This window comes from Hyperoodon ampullatus (assembly GCF_949752795.1).
Source record: "Hyperoodon ampullatus genome assembly, chromosome: 11".
Lineage (NCBI taxonomy): Eukaryota > Metazoa > Chordata > Mammalia > Artiodactyla > Ziphiidae > Hyperoodon > Hyperoodon ampullatus.
The window spans coordinates 59,575,178-59,595,550 of record NC_136924.1 but is presented as its reverse complement, the minus strand read 5'-3'; the positions used below and the strand labels follow the sequence as shown (position 1 = coordinate 59,595,550).

General features: G+C 41.8%; 1 protein-coding gene across 1 annotated transcript in view; it reads left to right on the top strand.

Moving 5' to 3' along the window:
• Window positions 1-853: 853 nt before the first annotated feature.
• The window catches only part of TESPA1 (thymocyte expressed, positive selection associated 1), a gene marked incomplete at both ends in the record, with an annotated part of 32,675 nt that continues 13,155 nt past the window's right edge, over window positions 854-20,373 (top strand). The window contains 9 exons of the mRNA XM_079714949.1: window positions 854-1,016; window positions 2,151-2,193; window positions 8,704-8,753; window positions 9,553-9,606; window positions 10,351-10,387; window positions 10,661-10,759; window positions 15,292-15,500; window positions 17,289-18,085; window positions 19,207-19,300. Coding sequence (XP_079571075.1) covers window positions 854-1,016; window positions 2,151-2,193; window positions 8,704-8,753; window positions 9,553-9,606; window positions 10,351-10,387; window positions 10,661-10,759; window positions 15,292-15,500; window positions 17,289-18,085; window positions 19,207-19,300 — 1,546 coding nt within the window. The remainder of the gene's footprint in view (window positions 1,017-2,150; window positions 2,194-8,703; window positions 8,754-9,552; window positions 9,607-10,350; window positions 10,388-10,660; window positions 10,760-15,291; window positions 15,501-17,288; window positions 18,086-19,206; window positions 19,301-20,373) is intronic.

Below are 20,373 nucleotides of genomic sequence, written 5' to 3'. Positions count from 1 at the left end.
ATCGAATGATTCATCCTCTCTGTCTTCCTCTTTGAATAAGTGGCTCGTGCCATCAGAATGTATCTCTTGGAAGAATACAGAGGTGTTGATAGGCAGTGTTAAATGAAACATTAGCACACTGATGAACTGGACAATTAACTCAGAGCCATGGAGAAACCCAAGCTGACAAATTAGAAAGTGATGATCCTGAAAGTGGTAACTGCTAATTGCTTCAGGCAATGTCTCCTTTTTGTTTTTATTATGGGATTCTCCCCACCCTCATCCCTACCGCCCCCAGAGAAGTCCTATGCTAAATAGGAAACAAAACAAAACAAGCCCAGAATGACTAGTTAGACTGACATCCTGGTTGTGAGACCTTAGAAAATTCGTTTAACCTTTGAGATCTGAGACTTCATATATCTTTATTAGGATCAAATAAAGTGAAATTTACACATTGCAAATTTAAAGATATTTTAATTACAATGGAAGATTCTGGGAGACAAAATTCTTAAGAACTAAAGAAAATGTTTTCAATACAGCATTTCACCTATCATGAGAAGTAGCAGCTCTTCAAGTCAGAAGCGCTTTCTCAGTGTCCCTTAAATCATATGATATTTCCAGTTTCCAAACTTGGAAGACCTGGTGTTTAGATTGATCAGAGCATTCCTTTCGTTGGAAGTTGGAGGAGGAACCAGACATCTCCTCCCTCCTCCGGAACGGGCAGAGGGTTACGCTCCTTTCTGCAGAGCTGGGAAGATGTGGGGACGGCCCTGGGAGTGGTGATTACTGACCAGAGGATGAGGCAGCATCACTGTGTTCCAACTCTCAGGACAGCATCCCTGTGGCGGGAGGCCCTGAAGTCTGAACCAGTGCCATGGAGGGCTCTGTGCTGAGCCCCACGTCCTGGGAGAGGCGAAGGGCCTGGCTCCGACAGAGCCGGCACTGGCAGACCCAGCTCCTGGAAGAGGAGGCTGCCGCAGCCCTGCAGGATGTCCCAGATCCCGAGCCTTCTGGCCTGGATGATGTTTTCCAGGAAGGTAAGAGGCCATTAGACATCAAACGTTCTCTTGTGATATGGAAAATATGCCAGATGCCCAGGTCTGCAGTGCGGGCAGCGGGTCCTGGGTTTAGGCTAGGCGCCCCCCCCCCCGAGGCTTATTTTGACTTGGTTAAAATGAGTTTAAGGGAAGATGAGTAAAGTAATATGAGGCATGAATTACGTGAGAAAGAAACAGCGTAGATTGGGAAAAAGGAAGAGGCACACTTTGGCTGTGTCCTGAGCAGCTATCTGTGAGGATCCAAGGCCAGGGTTCTCTATGAATGTTTGGAGTGTTTCTGTGTTGTCTGTGTAACAAGGTTACACGCAATCTGGGTGCCTGGACTCTGGCTGCAACTCAGCTGTGTGACGTGACCTTTGGCAAGTCGCTTTCCGCTCTAGGACATGCTTGTCTAATTGAAGTATTAGTACCTGAGATAGTAATAGTACCTTTTCCACATGCCTCACAGAGCTTCTTTTAGATTCCAATGACGCTGCAGACATAAGAGTAAAAAGTAAAAAATAAATTAAAAAATAAATGTTATGTAAGTGAACCTACCCTCGCTTATTTGGTAGGAAACAAAAAGCGCAAACGCAAAATTGTGCTTTTTATTTTTTTGTTTTTTTCTTTTCCTTTTTTTTTTTTAGAGAGAAGGATCTATTTCTGTTCCCAAACCTTGGGGTATTTTCCAAGTTTCTGGGAGAAAGGGGGCACAGAGGCAGAGAGAGAAGAAATATCCACTATTTTTTTTTTTTTTTTTTTTTTTGCGGTACGCGGGCCTCTCACTGTTGTGGCCTCTCCCGCTGCGGAGCACAGGCTCCGGACGCACAGGCCCAGCGGCCATGGCTCACGGGCCCAGCCGCTCCGCGGCATGTGGGATCTTCCCAGACCGGGGCACGAACCCGTGTCCCCTGCATCGGCAGGCGGACTCTCAACCACTGCGCCACCAGGGAAGCCCCCACTATTTTTATACATGGGTATATTCCTCTTTTATCTTAAAGAAAAGTTTTATGGGAAGAAAAAGGAGTCATGAGGTGGCTTATATAATGATAAGTTTGTGGAATGGGGTGAATTTCAGGGAGGAAGTCTGATTTCCTTCAGTTTCCACGGTGATCTGATGTCTGGCTTTTCTAGGAAATCCAATCAACAAGATTGAAGACTGGCTGCAGGATTGTGGGTAAGTGCTGGCGAGGCAGCTGGACTGAGCGTGGTTGATGGCTGGGTGTGCTAACAGGCTCTGACTCTTGAGAACTCAGAGCACAGGGACATGAATTTTAATCGGGTGTAATGATTAGAAGTGAGGTTGAAATAAGGGAGAGGGGATTGTAAAGATTTGGGGTGAGTGTGGGGATTGGGGCTATGAATCAAGTGCATCTCTGGGCTGAGACCAAGTTAGGTGAGGATCTGGAAGTACAGGCTGGACCTGGTCTAAAACTAAGAAGGATGGAAATGGATAGCCACAGGGAAGAGCTGGGCTAAATTCCAGATTCCTGCTCCATTGCTTTTCCCTTCAGACTGGAGTTTTACACTGCGTAACAAAAGAGGAGTTAGAAACCTAATTGTTCTTATGGTCAGAGTATTTCTTCATTATGAATCATTATGTTGTTTATTTCTATTGAAGAACACAGGAAGAGGGGCTAAGGGTTTACCCCAGTCATTCAAAGCAGTGACGAATTGGAGCAGGTACTTCAAGGCAAAATGTAGTTATCTCTTTCCTGAGAAACATTAAAAAATTTGAAACCCTACACCCCCTCTGCCTGTACCATTTTAGGTTCAGTCTACCCAGACACAGAGGGAAAGCTTCTGTGACCCATTTAAGTGTGATCATTTGTGTGATAATGAATTCTCAGAACTTATAACTCCTGCCTACTCTTTATTTCCTCTTCAGAAATGTTTCAAGCTGTATATAGCCTTTCATCTAATAAACCCATCTGAATAAACCCATCCTGGCTTACTTGGTAGGAAATAAATAGCACTGTATAATCCAAGGTTGTTTATTTTAACTCTGCCCTGGGAGGTAAGGCCAGGAAGAATTTATTTTGTGTTTTTGTTGTTTACAAAACATGTTGTCTTTATTGTCATAATCTGGTTCGGAATTTCAAAGTTAATTAAAGGTAATCAAAATATAGGGAAGTAAATGGATGGTGGTAATGTTTGCAGGTTTGGGTGTGTGAGAACTGTCCCAGGATTTAAAATGCTTCTCCAGATACGTACAGGAGAACCAGTGGGCTCAGTTACTGTCTTTATCCCATTAACTATTCTTCAGTCTTATCAATTCAAGTCAATAATTATTACTGACCCTGTGTTTGCTGTCTGATTGTCTAAATGGCCTAGAGGGGTGCCAAGTAGTTTAAAATATGCTCCTTGACCACAAACATACTACATTCTAGTTGAAAAGAATAAATTCCCAGAAATACAAGATTGTAAATTCCAGAAATCACCTTTCCCTACCTATATTCTACCAAGATAAACCCTGAACCAAAATTTATGATGAAAAAGTCATCTGGTGAGTGAAAAGCCTCCAAGATTCGAGCCTAATTCTTGTGCTAACCATCTGTATAACCAGCTGTAAGCAAACAACTGAAATTCTATCTCAGACTCCTCTTCTGTAAAGTGGAGAGCTAGAATAATAAAGTTCCAAAAGATTCTTGTGAGATTTAAATGCTATATGTGTACAAGTGCTTTATACTCTGTAGTAATATGTGAGTGGTGAGTGTCAGGGAGGAAAGAATTTTCTTCTACCCTTCTTTCTAGGTTCTTCTTTAATTCTTTAATCTGAGAATTAAATTGACATGAGACAGATTAACAGGAGAAAATCAAACAAAAGTTTAATAACATGTATACATGGGAGACACCCCGGAGAACTGAGTAACTCACCAAAATGGTGAAACCCTCACCTTAAATACCATCCTCAGCTAAAGACAAAAGATGATACTGGGGATAGTGGTTTGGGACTTCAAAGGGGAGGAAGGCAATTCACATGGAGATGAAAAAGCAAATGTTTGGTAAACAAACATTTACTGGACTATGTAAAGACAATGGGATACTGAGCAGACTCTGATTTCCTACACACCTAGTTCATATTCTCTAGTGAGGTCTCTATTCCTGTTACAGTCCCTCTATCCAAATTCTTTAGGCAGCTAAGGGAGAAGGTCAAAGTTTCTTCCTGAGTCTTTTGAGCCTTGGTTGTTTTCAGCTTGAAATAATCCACATGCCAAAGAGACATTTCAGGGTGGCAAATTTTGCTCCCCTGCATGAAGTTTATAAAGATGAGCTTTATGCTACTTTAAAATTTCACAAAATAAGTCCATCTATCTATTTACCTGGCATCTATCTGTATCCTTTTATTTATCGGAAAAGTGTGTACAGATATGATACATATCAACTTTAGGACAGTGATTACCTCTAGGAAGGAAGAAAGTTAGGAAGGAATGGGAGTAAAACTTCTCCTGAAAATATCTAACTATCTGAGGGCCAGTTCTGTCAGTTTTCCCAGAGCACAAAAGTGCCTTCTCCTGATCTTTGCCCTGAAATTCCTTCAAGGTGTATTGTAGGTCAGCGACTGCAGTGGCTAATGACTTGATTTTTGTAGAACTGGATGGTGGGCAACATTCTTCACTTTACAATCCCTTCCCTTTCAGTCTTAATTTCGACCAAGCTTTGAGAGGCATTTCATGACCGGTTTGTCCCATGGCACTAGGAATGCTTATTCCCAGGTCAGGTGAGGATTTCTTTGATTGGCCACTCAATGTACTATTACTGGACTAGGCCTTGTTAACAGTGGCCAAAAGCCTCTGGACCACCTGTCTTACTGGTCTGTTATGGTCCAGGAAATTGTTTCCTCTTGCTGTTTCTTCCTATATCTAGACTTACACTATCACTCTCATTGATCTTATAGAACTACATATTTGATCAATCATTTCAAGTCACCTAATCATCATTAATTTGATCTGAGGCTCAGTCACACATATGGTAATGCAAGAAAAAATAATCTTGTAAAATAAGATTACAAGTAATATAGCTAGTAACATTAATAGGTCATAAGTAAGTATTGAAGCTAAGAACTTCTATTAGGTGCTGCCCTGTGTCTCCCCAGGTCACCTGACCAGTCTGTTCTGCACCAGTCACTATCTTTAAGGGAAATGACATATTGGAATTGTACATAAAGTTCCCCAAAGATGTCTGCACGTACAAGGCGAGAGGTGGGTCATCATGACCCCATACATAGGATTGAGAGAGAAATATTATCATATAGGGCATTACATGGCTGGTGCCAGAAGAAGAAAAATTGATCTCTACAGTTGAGCAGATATTTCTGCCATTGCAGAGGTCTGGTTAATGCATAATGCAGGTGCACAATGCGCACCAGAGGGGAGGAAGGAGGCCAAAATGGGCAGAAAAAGAATTTGTTTAAATTTTTGTCTTGCCTTAAAATGAATTTTTATTTCATCAGTCTCTGCAGGCAGAATCTATGGAAATTGCTGGAAGGAGCTAAAAATAGCCACATGCTTCTTCTCACAGTCCAATCCTCCTCCCTACTCTTTGTTTATGAATTGGGTATACAGGAAGAGCAGTAGCTTGGCTCTTCTATGTCAGACTTGAAATGATGCTAAGGGACCTTTCAGTGCAAATGTGGAGAGGAGCAGCTATGGATCTAGTCTCTAGTCATTGATTTTACGTTCTAAGCAATAACTCACGAAAGGCCTGGGTCTTGGATGAGGGACATGACATTTCAAACCACCATGCTCAGAGGAGCTGAGCATGGATCAACAGATCCAGGCCTATGTCCATACTTCTGTGGTGTATTCCACATACACATAGAAAAGCATACCATCACAAGGGTCAGCCTGAGCTGGTCCTCATATAGAGACTATGGACATGCCTGCTAGGGCACAGCTAGAAAATAGAAATGAAGGATGTACACCCAACAAATATTGTGTTACTAAATTTTGCTTTGGGCAAATAAGGAATTTTATCAGTGGTATTTTTTAATGTAAATTTTATTGAAGTATAGCATACATATCAGTAGCATTTTTCTTTTTAACATAAATTGTGCAACTCAATGGATGTAAATTTCAGCTATGCTAGATGAATAAATTCTAGTGACCTACTGTACAACATAGTGCCTATAGCTAACAATATGGTATTGTGCACTTCAAAATTTGTTAAGAGGGTAAATCTCATATTAAGTGTTCTTACTTCAAAAAAAAATCAAAGGGAAACAAGGATACTCTGGGAGTTGTTGGATGTGTCTGTTAGTTCGATTGGTGATGGATGGTCACAAGTGTTTACATATGTCCAAGCTCATCAAGTTGCACACATTAAATATGTGCAGTCCCTTGTTTATCAATTATACCTAAATAAAGCTGTATATAAATATACATATAAATGTATACATATAAATATACATATGTTTACATATAAATATAAAATAATAGCAATATAAATTGCATTGAGGTATAAAGTATTTACTGAAAAATAAACGAGTCTTAAATATATGGTTCAGTGAATTTTCTCAAAGGGAATATAGTGATGAAATCTGAAATAGAACATCACCAGCGCTCCAGAAGCTCCTTCTGTCCCCTTCTGTTCACTGCCCTGCTTCCAAGGGTAACCAATACCCTGACTTGTAGCATCAAAGATAAATTTTGTACTTTTTAAACTTTATATAAATAGAATCATACAATATGCACTGTTTTATGTGTCTTTTTTTTGTTCAGCATTATGTTTGTGACGTTCATCCATGTGTTTGCACCCAGTAATAGCTCATTCTTTTCCATTGTTGTGTAGCATTGTCTATTGATCATGCAATTTATCCATTTTACAATAACTAGAGATTTGGGGGTCTGCCAATTCTGAGTTATTATAAACATTATTTCTTTTGGTGAACGTATACAGGCATTTCCATTGATTGCATACCTAGAAGTGTAACAGTAGTGTGTTTTATTGTAGTTATAGTAATTGTAGGCTTTAGTAGTTGCATTACTGTGTAGCTACAGCACAAGCATTAAAGGCAACAGTAGATCTCAGCATTCTAGTAGTTGACTATATTGTTATAATGTTTTTTAATAGTAATAGGAAATATTAATTTATACTAATATTTGTAATGTTATATATACTAACACATTTGTAGTATTATAATATATATCTTTATGTAATTATATATTAGGAAGAGAAGTATGTATTTGTAGTTCTAGTTGTGTTTATTAGAGTTACCCATTCTTAATTACCTTGAGTATCATTCCACACTTTATAGCATATATTGATGTACGGTTTTTCTCATGAGGACATGTAAAAATCCAGATTTTAGACAATATTGTTGATTTTTTCACTATTGAAAGGAAAGTACCAGCAAAAGATGTCTATATATGTAGGGATTTATTTTGTAAAATTAAACACAGCTCGTTCTACAGATGTTGAGTCTGTAAGCCCATTTTCATTAATATACATTTCGTGAACTGATACTCCAGTAGCCTGAGAGGTGCCTAGATCTCTGGAGACTGATAAAGAAAGCCCATTTAAGACCAGCTCCAATGGATGCTCTCCAGTCAGTTTCCCTGTTAACTCACTGGAACAACTCTTCTCTATTCCAGCCTCCATTTGAGATTACATTCAAAGCATCATGCGCAACTTTCATTTTTAAAACTTTCAGGAAAGCCAACTATAAAACTCACAACACGTCAGTGTTTGAAGTGAACTTAGATAATGATAATAACTAGGCAACTAAATCCCCTTACTTAATATTTGGGAACATAGCAGCAGCCAGGAGCCAGGACTGGAATCCAGGTGCTCTGGTCCTGTTCAAAGCTTTTTCACAGACAACTTCAATCACCCGTTTGAGACAGATAATTTCTTCCTCATTTAAGTTGTTTCTCACTACCATGTATGCTGAATTCCAATTGTTCTTCCTGTGGAGACAGTAAATGTTTGATAAGCCCATATCTCAAAATGTAGAAATGTAATCTCTAACCAAGATGCAGTTCCTGCTGCTTCCTGAAAGACGTGATATTCATCAAGAACGGGGCTCAAAGAAAAGGAAGGAGGTGTAGGTAGATAAGATGACCTCCTAAAAGTTTTTTCTTAGTTTCAATATTTGTATTTCTGATGGAAAGTTAATGGCACCCAGACCCCTGCTTCTGTAAATATATTTCTCCAGTTTTGCTTCCGTATCTTTCCTATTTCCTAGTTACTGAAGAATCCTTGCTAAACTGACTTGGGACACAGTTATCAGCACAACGGCAGCACAATCTAAAATACAGCACCATGGCAGTTTATGAAGTTTCATGTATATACATATATATGTGTGTGTATCATACTGATAATTTCCTTGGGATGTAAAATTATTTTATGTAAGAAATTGTGTTGTGTGTCTGTGTGTTGGCAAGATCTCTAACAACTCTCAAATCCATTATTCCTGCTTTAACTAATTCTATTTATTATTAATTAGGATGAAAATGAATAAATGTGATGAACAAATAAATAAATAAATAAATAAAATACAGCACCTTCTGACTACCTCTGTGGATTTGTCAGTCAAATCATCACTCTCCATTTTCTTCAACATAAGAGTAATTTAAATACTACTGACTCTTATTGGAAAATTACGTGAACTTGTGGGAAATATTTGAAGAAAAGCCCTTTCGAAAATGTAGCAATTTAAACCTATGATATTCTTTTTGGTTTTTAGATACTTTGAAGAAGGGTTTTTTGAGGAAGCAGGACAGCCGATCCACAACGGTAAGTAGAGGCTCTGTTCTTTCTCCTCTTGTTCCTCTACCTTAGACAGCGACACGGCTGTGTGTGTGTGTGTGTGTGTGTGTGTGTGTGTGTGCATGCACATGTGTATGCGTGCGTAAGATGCTATCTTTTCACTGCCTACAGAACACCTATTAGTGGTCATAAGACAGTCCAGGAGGCCCAGAGGATAGAGTAAGTGTTGGGTCAGAGCCCACAGGCTGACTAGTCCTCAAAGGTTATCTTCTGTTAGTGGCTGCTCAGCTGACAACCACTGCTATGGAAAACAAGCTTTATAAAATATGTGTGGATGTAGAGAACAAATGTATGGACACCAACGGGGAAAAGTGACGGGGGTGTGGTGGTGGGATGAATTGGGAGATTGGGATTGACATATATACACTAATATGTATTAAATGTATAATTAATAAGAACTTGCTGTATAAAAAATAAATAAAATAAAATTCAAAAATTCAAAATAAAATAAAATATGTGTGTCTATATATGCATGTTTATGTGTGAGTGCATACCCCCATGTGTCAATTCTTTGGCAGAGGATTGTGTACATGACTATGTGATATAGGGGACAGGTTAATTATAGGTGAGTTTTTACGTGATTTTTAAAATCAAAATATGAATGTGATTTCTGAGTATATATATGGCTGGGGTAGTTTTTCAAACATGTGGATGTATGTTGTAATTGTGTGGTTGTAGATGTGTATACTAATGTGTGATTGTGTGTGTGCGTGTGTGTGTGAGTCCAAGTCTGATTTTCTGCAGCCTTTGCCTTATTATTTGACAGGGTGCCCCAGCCATGGAACCAGCTTTGAAGATGACTTGACCCTCGGAGCAGAAGGTAAGTGGCACAGCTCTCTGAGGCTGGGATTGAGGAAGAGGCTATCTACTGGATGAATTAAGGATAGAATGGAAGGGGAGAACTGCAGAAAGAAGCAGCCCATCCCTGGGATCTTATCTGCAGGGAAAGAGCAATCTCATATGATCTAATGGAAAACTCAGCAAGTGTCACATGCCCAGAAATACTTCCTCACCAGCCTGTCAAGACATCTACTGGTGCATCACTGGAGCTTTCCTTCGGCCCCTGAATATATAAATCACCATAAAAGTGGCCGCCCAGACATCTTTGAGATGGTTTTCTGTATAGGGAGCCCCAGGCAGCCTGAGTACTGGGTGTAAGAGAGAGACTCCATTGGAGGAAAATAAGGGCTGGGATAAAGGATGGAGGTACCGCAACCTACCAGCGTCTTCTGGGACCTGTAGAGACTCACGTGGTGAGGCAGGAACACTAGCCTGGGGGCCTGAATGACTCTGTCCTCCTCAGGACAGAGAAACTCTTGTCTGGACACCAGGCATGGTTCAGAAGTTCAGAGGCTCGGGGCCGGTTTTTCTCTGCTATATTTGTCCAGGTCTGTGTTTGATAATCTTCAGATACTTATATAAAGAACAGAGTTCATGGGATTCAGGGGCCTATAGTAGTGGCAGAGGGGAACAGAGGGGGCTGAGTTTTAAGTTCGGAGGGACAGCTTAGGTGATTTGCATTTTCCCTTCTAACTTTTTCTTTGCCTTTCTGTTCCTTGTCCAGCCACACTGTTGGCCACCAACAGCAAACTCTTCTCCAGGTAAGTGTTTGCTTGACCCAGGCTGAACAATGTCTCCTTCAGGACATACTGAACTGGGGTGAGTGTCAGAGTCCAAGAAATTAAAAACAAAGAGCTGAAGATTCACAATAGAGGGTGAGATTTCCAACTAGCAATGAGACCATAGATTGAGTTTTTACAGTAGATGATTCAAAGGTGCCCAGCAGGGAGTGACAATGCCCAGTAGGGCATGTCTAGGAACCAGGGTGCAGACTGTTCACAAGATTAGTATGACTTCAGCATTGATCCCTGCAGGAGTTTCCTGGAGACAGCCCGGCCTGGGCAGCTACTGGATCTTGGCTGCAGTTTGGCTTCCAGCAGCATGACTGGTGGGACCAACAAGACTAGTTCAAGGTAGGTGCCAAGTTTGGCAGGGGTGTAAGGGCGGGGAAGATGAGAGGTAGAAGCGAATGGAACTAAGAACCATTGCCAGTTTTTTTCTGGGGTATACTACTAGAGCTTTTATGTAGTCACATACTTGACAAGCATAACAATATTTGCGTCAAGAATAGTAAGGATGCAGAGGAATCTACTGCTCAGAGCTCAATGCTGTGTATAAAATACAGGTGTCTCCTCCCCTGAACCTTGTACCCCAGGAGGTGTAGTATTGGTACCATCACAGTTCCTGGACTTATAAGCACTCAGTAAGCAATCAATAAATGTATTAATTGATTGATTGGTTGATTGAGGCAATAAAATATTGATTCATTCAGATAATTTTGTACCCCCAAATGCAGGCCAGGCAATGACTGTCTGGGATTTGAAGATGAAGCAGACAAAGAGTTTGCCCCCAGGAGCCCACCAAGCCTATAGGGTGAAAAAAATATACACACAAATAACTTTAAAACAAGATGGAAAGTGATGAAAACTAGTGTGCTATAATAAAAATTGTTTGGAATTTGGAGTCAAAGTTTGAATTTGAGACCTTATTAGCTATTAACTATCTTTAGTGATTTGTCTTTACTGAACCTTAGCCCTGGCAACACCCCAGTTCAGTTAATATAATACAGAATCTCTGGAGATGAGACTCAGATATCTGCATTAAAATTTTTTTCAAAGTATATTTGATTTACAACGCTTCAGGTGTACAGCAAAGTGATTCAGATATATATATATATATACATATATGTGTGTATATATATATATATATATTATTTTTCAGATTCTTTCCCATTATAGGTTATTGCAGGATATTGAGTATAGTTCCCTGTGCTGTATAGTAGGTCCTTATTGTTTACTGTTTTATATATCGTAGTGTATATGTGTTAATTGAAAACTCCTAATTTATCTCTCCCCATCCTCTGCTATCGCCTTTGGTAACCTTAAGTTTGTTTTCTATGTCTGTGAGTCTATTTCTGTTTTGTAAATAAGTTCATTGGAATCATTTTTTTAGATTCCACATATAAGTGATATCATATGATAGTTATCTGTCTCTGTCTGACTTGCTTCACTTAGTGTGATAATTTCTAGATTTATCCATGTAGCTGCAAATGGCATTAGTTCATTCTTTTTTATGGCAGAGTGATATTCCATTGTATATATATACCACATCTTCTTTATCCATTCATCTGTTGATGGACATTTAAGTTGCTTCCATGTCTTGGCTGTTGTAAATAGTGCTGCTATGAACAATGGGGTGAATGTATCTTTCAAATTAGAGTTTTCATCTTTTCTGGATATGTGTCCAGGAGTAGGATTGCTGGATCATATGGTAACTCTGTTTTTAGTTTTTTTGAGGAATCTCCATACTGTTCTGCATAGTGACTGCCCAATTTACATTCCCACCAACAGTGTAGGAGGGTTCCCTTTTTTCCAGACCCTCTCCAGTATTTATTATTTGTAGACTTTTTTTTAAATTTATTTTTGGCTGTGTTGGGTCTTCGTTGCTGCACGTGGGCTTTCTCTAGTTGCGGCGAGTGGGACTACTCTTCATTGCAGTGCGCAGGCTTCTCATTGCAGTGGCTTCCCTTGTTGTGGAGCACAGGCTCTAGGCACATGGACTTCAGTAGTTGTAGCATGCGGGCTCAGTAGTTGTGGCTCATGGGCTCTAGAGTGCAGGCTCGGTAGTTTTGGCGCACGGGCTTAGTTGCTCCACGGCATGTGGGATCTTCCCCTACCAGGGATCAAACGCATGTACCCTTCATTGGCAGGCGGATTCTTAACCACTGCGCCACCAGGGAAGCCCTGTAGACTTTTTGATGATGGCCATTCTGACTGGTGTGAGGTGATACCTCATTGTAGTTTTGATTTTCAATTCTCTAATAATTAGCAATGTTGAACATCTTTTCATGTGCCTACTGGCCATCTGTATGTTTTCTTTGGGAAAATGTCTGTTGAGGTCTTCTGCCCATTTTCTAATTACGTTCTTTGTTTTTTGATATTGAGATGTATGAGCTATTTATACATTTTGGATATCAACCCATTATCAGTCATATCATTTGAAAATATTTTCTCCCATTTAGTAAGTTGTCTTTTCATTCTATCAGTGATTTCCTTTGCTGTGCAGAAGGCTTTATGTTTAATTAAGTGCCATTTGTCCATTTTAGCTTTTGTTTCCTTTGCCTTATGAGAGAGATCCAAAAAAATATTGCTACAATTTATGTCAAAGAGTATTCTGCTTGTGTTTTCTTCTAGGAGTTTTATGACTTCTGTTCTTATGGAACAGTGTTTACCCATTTTGAGTTTATTTTTTTATACAGAGTGAGAAAATTTTCTAATTCTTTTACATGTAGCTGTCCAATTTCCCAGCACCACTTATTAAAGAGACAGTCTTTTCCCCATTGTATACTCTTGCTTCCTTTATCATGCACTATAAGTGCATGGTTTTTTTTTTCTGGGCTCTCTATTCTGTTCTATTGATCTATATAACTGCTTTTGTGCCAGTACCAAACTGTTCTGATGACTATAGCTTTATAATCGGGTCTGAAGTGGACACAAGTCACCTCTTCACCCCGAGGTGTGCTGGCAGCTATCACCTTAGTGGAAGCTGTGGCTGGAGATGGAAGGGCTAGAGCCAGAGCCTGGTGTCAGCCAGGGCTTCTCCTGTGCTCAGTGGCTCACAGCACCCTATCCGGGGCAAGATTGTGTCCTAAGTTGTTGGAGCAGAATTCCTGAGGGTCAGGTCTGAGCTGGTTCCATTCCCTCTGAGTGTGTGCTCTCCTGCATCCCACCATTGGTACCTTCGCCCCAGAGGGGAGCAAGGCTGGAGCAAGAAGGGCCAGGGCAGGTGCCCATTGCAAGCAAGGGCCCACTGGGGAGCGGTCCTGGCACACGAGTCAGAGTTCCAGACCTCTCTCCATCTGCCTCTGCTGGGAGCGCCAGTAATGGCTGCCATCGCCCGGTTCAGATGTAGCACCAGGTCCAAGCCAGCTCCATCGCCCACAGCTACACACTCTTCTCAGTAATGGCAGCCTTCACTCTAGTGGAGAGCTGCACCATGGAGAAAGAGGGACTAGAGTGGGTGCCCCGTGTGGGTCGCAGGAAGCTGGCCAGAGCCAAGGCACTTTCAATCTGCTTCCTCCTCCTTGTCTCAGGGAGTCAGCGAGCGAGTGCGCTCTCTTCGCGAGCAGAGTCTAGGGTTCCTACAGCCCTCCTGTTGGTCCTACTGGTTTTCAAGCCAGCTAATGGGACTCCTCTGCCCAGCATCAGACCCTAGGGCTGGGGTGCCCAATTTGTGGTGTGAACCGCCCACTCCCCAGGGAGGATCTCAGAGCCCATGTAATCCCCCTCTTCCTCTGTGTCCCCTTGCAGGGATGCAGGTCCTGACCTGACTGTTTCTCTTCTCTTCCTACCCAATTCCGTGTAGATCTTGCTTTACAGCCTTGGCTGTGTAAGAGTGTATCAGTCTCCAATATGTTTTCAGCGAGAGTTGCTCCTCATGGAGATGTATTTTTGATCTGTTCGTTGGGGTGGGTGAACTCAGCATCTTCCTTCTCTGCCACCTTGATCTCCCCCCACCTCGGTGATCTAGTCTTATGCCCACAATTCAGATAAGGAAACTTAGGATCATGAAGATAAAATTGGCAGTTAGGAGGAATGCACGAGAATAGATCCAGGGATTCCAATTATCCAGCTATTACTTGAATAAGATGGTCTCAATTTGGATCAAAAAGCCCAGCATCCTTTCTGAAGAGAGTAACAGTGATTAGTCGAAGCCTCAAATAATTCACAGCTCCCCTACCCACATTGTTGTTTGGAACACATAGTTGGTGAGCTCTAGTGTCACCCAGCTTGGTGCTACCAGATGTAGACATATGTTGGTGCCATACCGAGAGAGAGACAGAGACAGAGAGACAGACAGAGACAGAGAGAAAGTGTTTGGTCTGTAATGCAGGACTTCTATCCTGAAATTGTGCTGTAAAGGGACCTACTTCTCAAAATCAGGTTTTGAGCATACCTGTATAGATAAAATTTTATCCTCAGGGTGAGAATAAAATGAGTTTTATTTTCCTTACACACTCATTGCCTGGTTGTCCCACACAGCCACTGGCACAAGCTGGGTGGCAAGTTACAAAGCGCTTGGCAAAAGCCAGCTGTATCATAGTATGTGCAAGTGGGAACTGACAGGTTAATAACACAACCGCAAGGTTTCTTTGCATCTAGACTGCTTTTGATTTTTCAGATCCCTCTCATAGCAAATTTTCATTCATCTGTAATCACTGTAGTCATGACAGAATCTCATTCAATTTTTAAACCAGGGCGAGATTGTAATTCCCATGTTTCAGACAGAGAGTTTAGACTCAGAGAAGTGAAAGCTTTTCTCAGTCACAGTGGTAGAGGGAGAAATGGCCAGAAAGGTATCTCAGTCTCCTGACACTTTTATTAGATACTCTGGATTACCGTGTGTCTCAGAGCTTTGCTTATTTACCCAAACCCCCTCTTTGCAGCATCTCAGAGATTCTGGACAAGGTGCAAGAAGATGCAGAAGATGTCCTTTTCAGTCTGGGCTTTGGCCAGGAGGACCACAAAGACACTTCTCGAATTCCTGCCCGATTTTTCACCACCCCGTCTCAGGCCAAAGGCATTGATTTCCAGCTCTTCCTGAAGTCCCAGGTGCGGAGGATTGAGATGGAAGACCCGTGCCTCATGCTGGCCAGTGAGTGTTACCACAGATATATGCTCAACTTCTCTCCCAGCCTCCAGTCATTCACAACAGGGATCAGTGGCTCTAAATACTACTTTCTCTTGGTCAGCTTCACTCGACCTTTTGTCTCTTGTGTCTATTTCTTCCCTATGCTGTCTTCAGTGAAGATAGAGAACTTTGACTTCTGCTTCTCTCTCTTGAAGAAATTGTCTTCAAGAGGCCTCATATCACTATTACTTTCTTTAGGTCTTCTCTCTTTTAGCTGAATCAAATAGGAACAATGTCTTTAAATCTTGTCCCCATTTTCTGTTTCTCAGTTGGAATTACTGAATGTTCCCCATTTATAGCCACTACCTTAAAATCATTTTCATTTAGGGCAGTGGTTCTGTTAATTATGTTAAATTGTGCAGGAGTTAATAAAATATTCATAGGCTTTTCTTCCAGAGAAGGAAGGGCTCAGGAATATTTATTTTAAGTAAGCACGCCGATGATTCTTATGAATAATCCTTAGACCTCATCTAGGGAAACAATGATTTAAGTTGTCCCAATTCCATACTAAGGAAAGATATGAGAGGGCTTCTCTACCTGGATGAGGGATAAAAGACTCTATTTTATTCTATATGTTACAGTATATTTCAAATTATATTCTTTTACAGGTCCCCAACATAGTGTTTCTGATAGTGCTGTTTCAGATTCTTTTAACAGATTCAACTTAAAAACTTGGTAAAACTACGCTTCTGAGCTCCACCTGCTGGAACAAGGATTTTGAGTTGGAGTATTTGCACAAGCACTTTAGATGATCCTTATGCACACTAAAGATTGAGGATGATTTGTTGAATTTATTTTATGTGCCAAGTACATAATTAGTTGTTAAATTCTGGAAGAACAGCAGCTAGGCAAGAGAAACATGATTCTTGCCTTTAGGACACTTACAGTTTAATGGATATATGGTTTATCACAGTGCTTTTCCAACATGAGTGTATGTATGAATTACTGAAGGATATTGCTAAAATGTGTAGGATACAGTCTGAGAGTCTGTATTTACAATAACTTCCCAATTAATGCCAATGCTACTGGACTACTGGCCACACTTTGAGAAGCAAAGTCTAGCAGAAATGATATAGTCCATCTAAATTTCTCTACCCCTGTCCATTGCCTAGTAATTGCTATCCCTCAAATTTGCTGCTATCAAAGAAGACTTCTATAACCCTAAAGTTTTCTTACTAAGAAAATAATGTTAGTTTTGCCCTTTTAGTCATGTTTGTCATCTAAGGCAAACACAGTGATAGAGACCATTGTATACTGACAGCAGAAAGGTTATGCTAAATCAAGATACAGAAAAGTTTTTCATCCCGTATAGAATTAATTTTTGGACTATTTGGGATAGGGAGTCAAAAAGTCAAGAAGGGGCCTCCCTGGTGGCGCAGTGGTTGAGAGTCCGCCTGCCGATGCAGGGGATACGGGTTCGTGCCCCGGTCTGGGAGGATCCCATATGCCGCGGAGCGGCTGGGCCCGTGAGCCATGGCTGCTGGGCCTGCGCGTCCGGAGCCTGTGCTCCGCAACGGGAGAGGCCACAACAGTGAGAGGCCCGCGTACCACAAAAAAAAAAAAAAAAAAAAAAAAAGTCAAGAAGGTCAAGAAAGAGAATCCTGGGTGTCAGAAATCTAAATGGGAGAAACGCTGATAGAGAAAATGGCACCTTTCTGAATTTTGAGTTTTAGGAAGGCTACTGAAGGGAAAGATTCAAGAAGTAATTTGCTGATGACCCCTAGACTCACCATCTTCAACCCTTGCACTCAGGCAGGTTTAAGCAAGTGCAAACACTGGCCGTCACCGCCGATGCCTTCTTCTGTCTCTACTCCTACGTATCTAAGACCCCTGTCCAAAAGTTCACACCATCCCACATGTTCTGGAATTGCAACCCAACTGATGTGCCATCCATCAAGATTCTGGCCCCAGAACCTGAACCTCACTCACCCAGAGAGCGCCTCCGGAAAGCCATCTCCAAAATGTGCCTGTACACATGCCCACGAGATAGGCTATCACCACCCGACCACACCCCCAAAAGGAACAGTTTAGACCAGGTGGTGTGGGAAGTGATGGACAGAGTGCGAGGAGAGAAGTTGGTCCTCCAGCAAGACCCTGGGTTTGGGCCAGTCCCACAGGGAGATCCTGTGCCCCCTATCAGGGGTACAAAGCTGCCTACTTCTTCCTGTCCATGTGCCCTCTGCTTTAAAGAGGAAACACAGCAGGGGATTTCCACATTGCAAGAACCACCAGAAACTCTGGATTCTAACCCCTGTTGCACACATTTTCTGCCCAGAGCAGATCTACAGTGGAGCACAGACCCTGCACAGGTAAAAAGACAGCTGTGGGGTCTACAAGCCACCAGTAAGGAAGCCCATTCATCCAAGGATGAGACCTTTTGGAAAAGAAAGAGCAGAGCAAGAAAGAGTCTGTTTCAGAAGAATCCCATGGGCAGGAAGGTTAAATCACTGGACCTGTCCATCATCCAACAGAGATGGAAACAGGGCCAAGAGAGAACAGAACTGCACCCATCTCTAACCCAGCAGCTGCAGGACACTTTGGACTTGGAGGTGAGTGGGTTGAAAGTGAGGGAGAGGCTGGCAGAGAAAGGCTCTGGATTCCTTCCCTTGGGTAAAGGAAATCCAGGCTCCTTTTCCTCGCCAGATATATCAATTCTTGAATTACATTCCGAAACCTTTGGGAATGGGTTAATATAAAAGGAGGGAGAAAAAGAAATGAGCCTGGTTTCTTAAGAGTGCCCAGGTTTCTAGCACTATTTTTCTAATTCCTTATCTAATCTGATCTTCACTGAAGTTTCTCATCAAGCACACCTGCCCCTGTCATTTGTGGGATCCACACAAGGGTACAGATAGAGGTTACGCACTAGGCTAAACACGATTAAATAAAATCTTCTCTTCTACCTTGACAGGTATGTAACCACAAAGTCCTAGAAGTTCAGGTTCAAATCTAGAATTCTCACTCTTAGGACTTCAGTGCTAGAACATGGCAGGGTGGGCAGACATCCTCCCCATCCTGTCCGCTTCTCTTCCCATGGCCAGATCTGCCCTGCACCATAAGGGATTTTGCACATACATATGTGAACACCCCAGCCTGCATATACAAATGCCACAAACCCCCTACCCACACATATAACCACCATTAGTCATCACTCAGGCCTGGGAGTGCATACACTAGGAGAAAGGCTGGTCTTTGAGAGAACAGACACCAGGCAAAGCCAATGCATTTCCCTGAAACAGGCTTGGGGCCATTTGAATAGCATTTGGGGGGATTCTGGGTATCCAGAGCATGTTCTAGAAGAGGTAGTACAAGATCAAAGTGGACACATCCTCTAGGTCCACCAACTCTTCATCCCATGAGCTCTCTAAAAGTTGGAATTCTTCTTGCCTGGGTCTATAGACAGTACTGCCTTCAAGTGCTAGAGTCTCGAGGAAAAGCCCTCAAATCCTTGCCACAAAGAGAAGCCATGATGATTTGCAGTGTCATTTGCATGTATGTCACCTCTCATTGAATGTAGAGCTGTTCCTGCCTTCCTCACTACCAGGCTCCTACCACAAGAGAAGAGGCCAAGTCTCTCAAGTACATTCAGCCTCTTTCCCTTACAGCTATCTGCCATTCTGCACTTTTCTCCAACACTGGCACTGACTGAGTTCTGCCGGGATCTTGGTTACAGGTGCAAAGCAACAGTGAGGAGGAGGAGAGCCACTGGCCCAGCAGATCCAGAAACCACCACCTCTACCAGACTTTTGCTGGCAAGGACTCAGGAAGTAAGTGAAGTGGATCTCTCTCTCTCTCCCCCTCTCCCTCTCTCTCTCTCTCTCTCCCTCTCTCTCTCTCTCTCTCTCTCTCTCTCTCTCTCTCTCTCTCTCTCATGTGTGTGTGTGTGTGGTTCTCAAACCTCGCTGCACATTGGAAGCACATAGGAAGATTTTTTAAAATACTCACAGTGAATTGTCCCACATCCTGCCTTCTGATTTAATTGGTATGGCGTGGAGCCCAGGGACTGATTTTTTTTGTTTTTAAGCTCCTAGTGTAATTCTATTATGGCTGGATAAATACTTTTCTAGATCAGTGGTTCTCAAACTTTAGCATCAAAATCACCTGGAGGGCTTGTGACACTACAGATGGCTGGGTCCCAACTCCCAGAGTTTCTGATTGAATAGATCTGGACAGCACCTAGGAATTTGCATTTCTAACAAATTCTCAAGTGATGTCAATGCTGTTGGTCTGGTGATCACAGTCTGAGAACTGTTATTCAGGGGGAAAATTCTGTATAACCTTAATATTCAAAATGTAGTCTGCAGATCAGCAGTATTAGCATCGTTTGGGATTTTGTTAGAAATGTGGAATCCCAGCCTTTCCCCACCCCAGACCCAAGGGATCAAATTTTATTAAGATCCTTAGGTTATTTACTTGCACATTGAAGTTTGAGAAGCATTGTAGTTTGCAACAGGTGAAGACCAACCAGATGAAGACCAACCATGGAGATTTATACCCCAGCACCTGCTTTTAGCTACTTTCTAATCAGCCCAGATCATAGGACTTAGGCAAGAGTCCTCAATGTATCTCACATGTATGTTCATTTAGGCTCTGAGTTCCATTCTGCAGCTAGGCTCTGATGTACTTAGCTCTCCTTCTCTCCTCAAAGAAGGACAATGAATCTCACGTAGGTAGTTATTGCAGCTAAAATGTCTTTCCTCTAGATATGAATTTCGAGTATTAACTCTTTCAGAGCTTTCCTTTATTTTTTGAAAATTTTGACTAAAGATTTATTATTTAAACTAAGCAGAAATTAATCTCCTGGTATTTCAACTGCCTATCCGCTAGGACCACAGGGAAT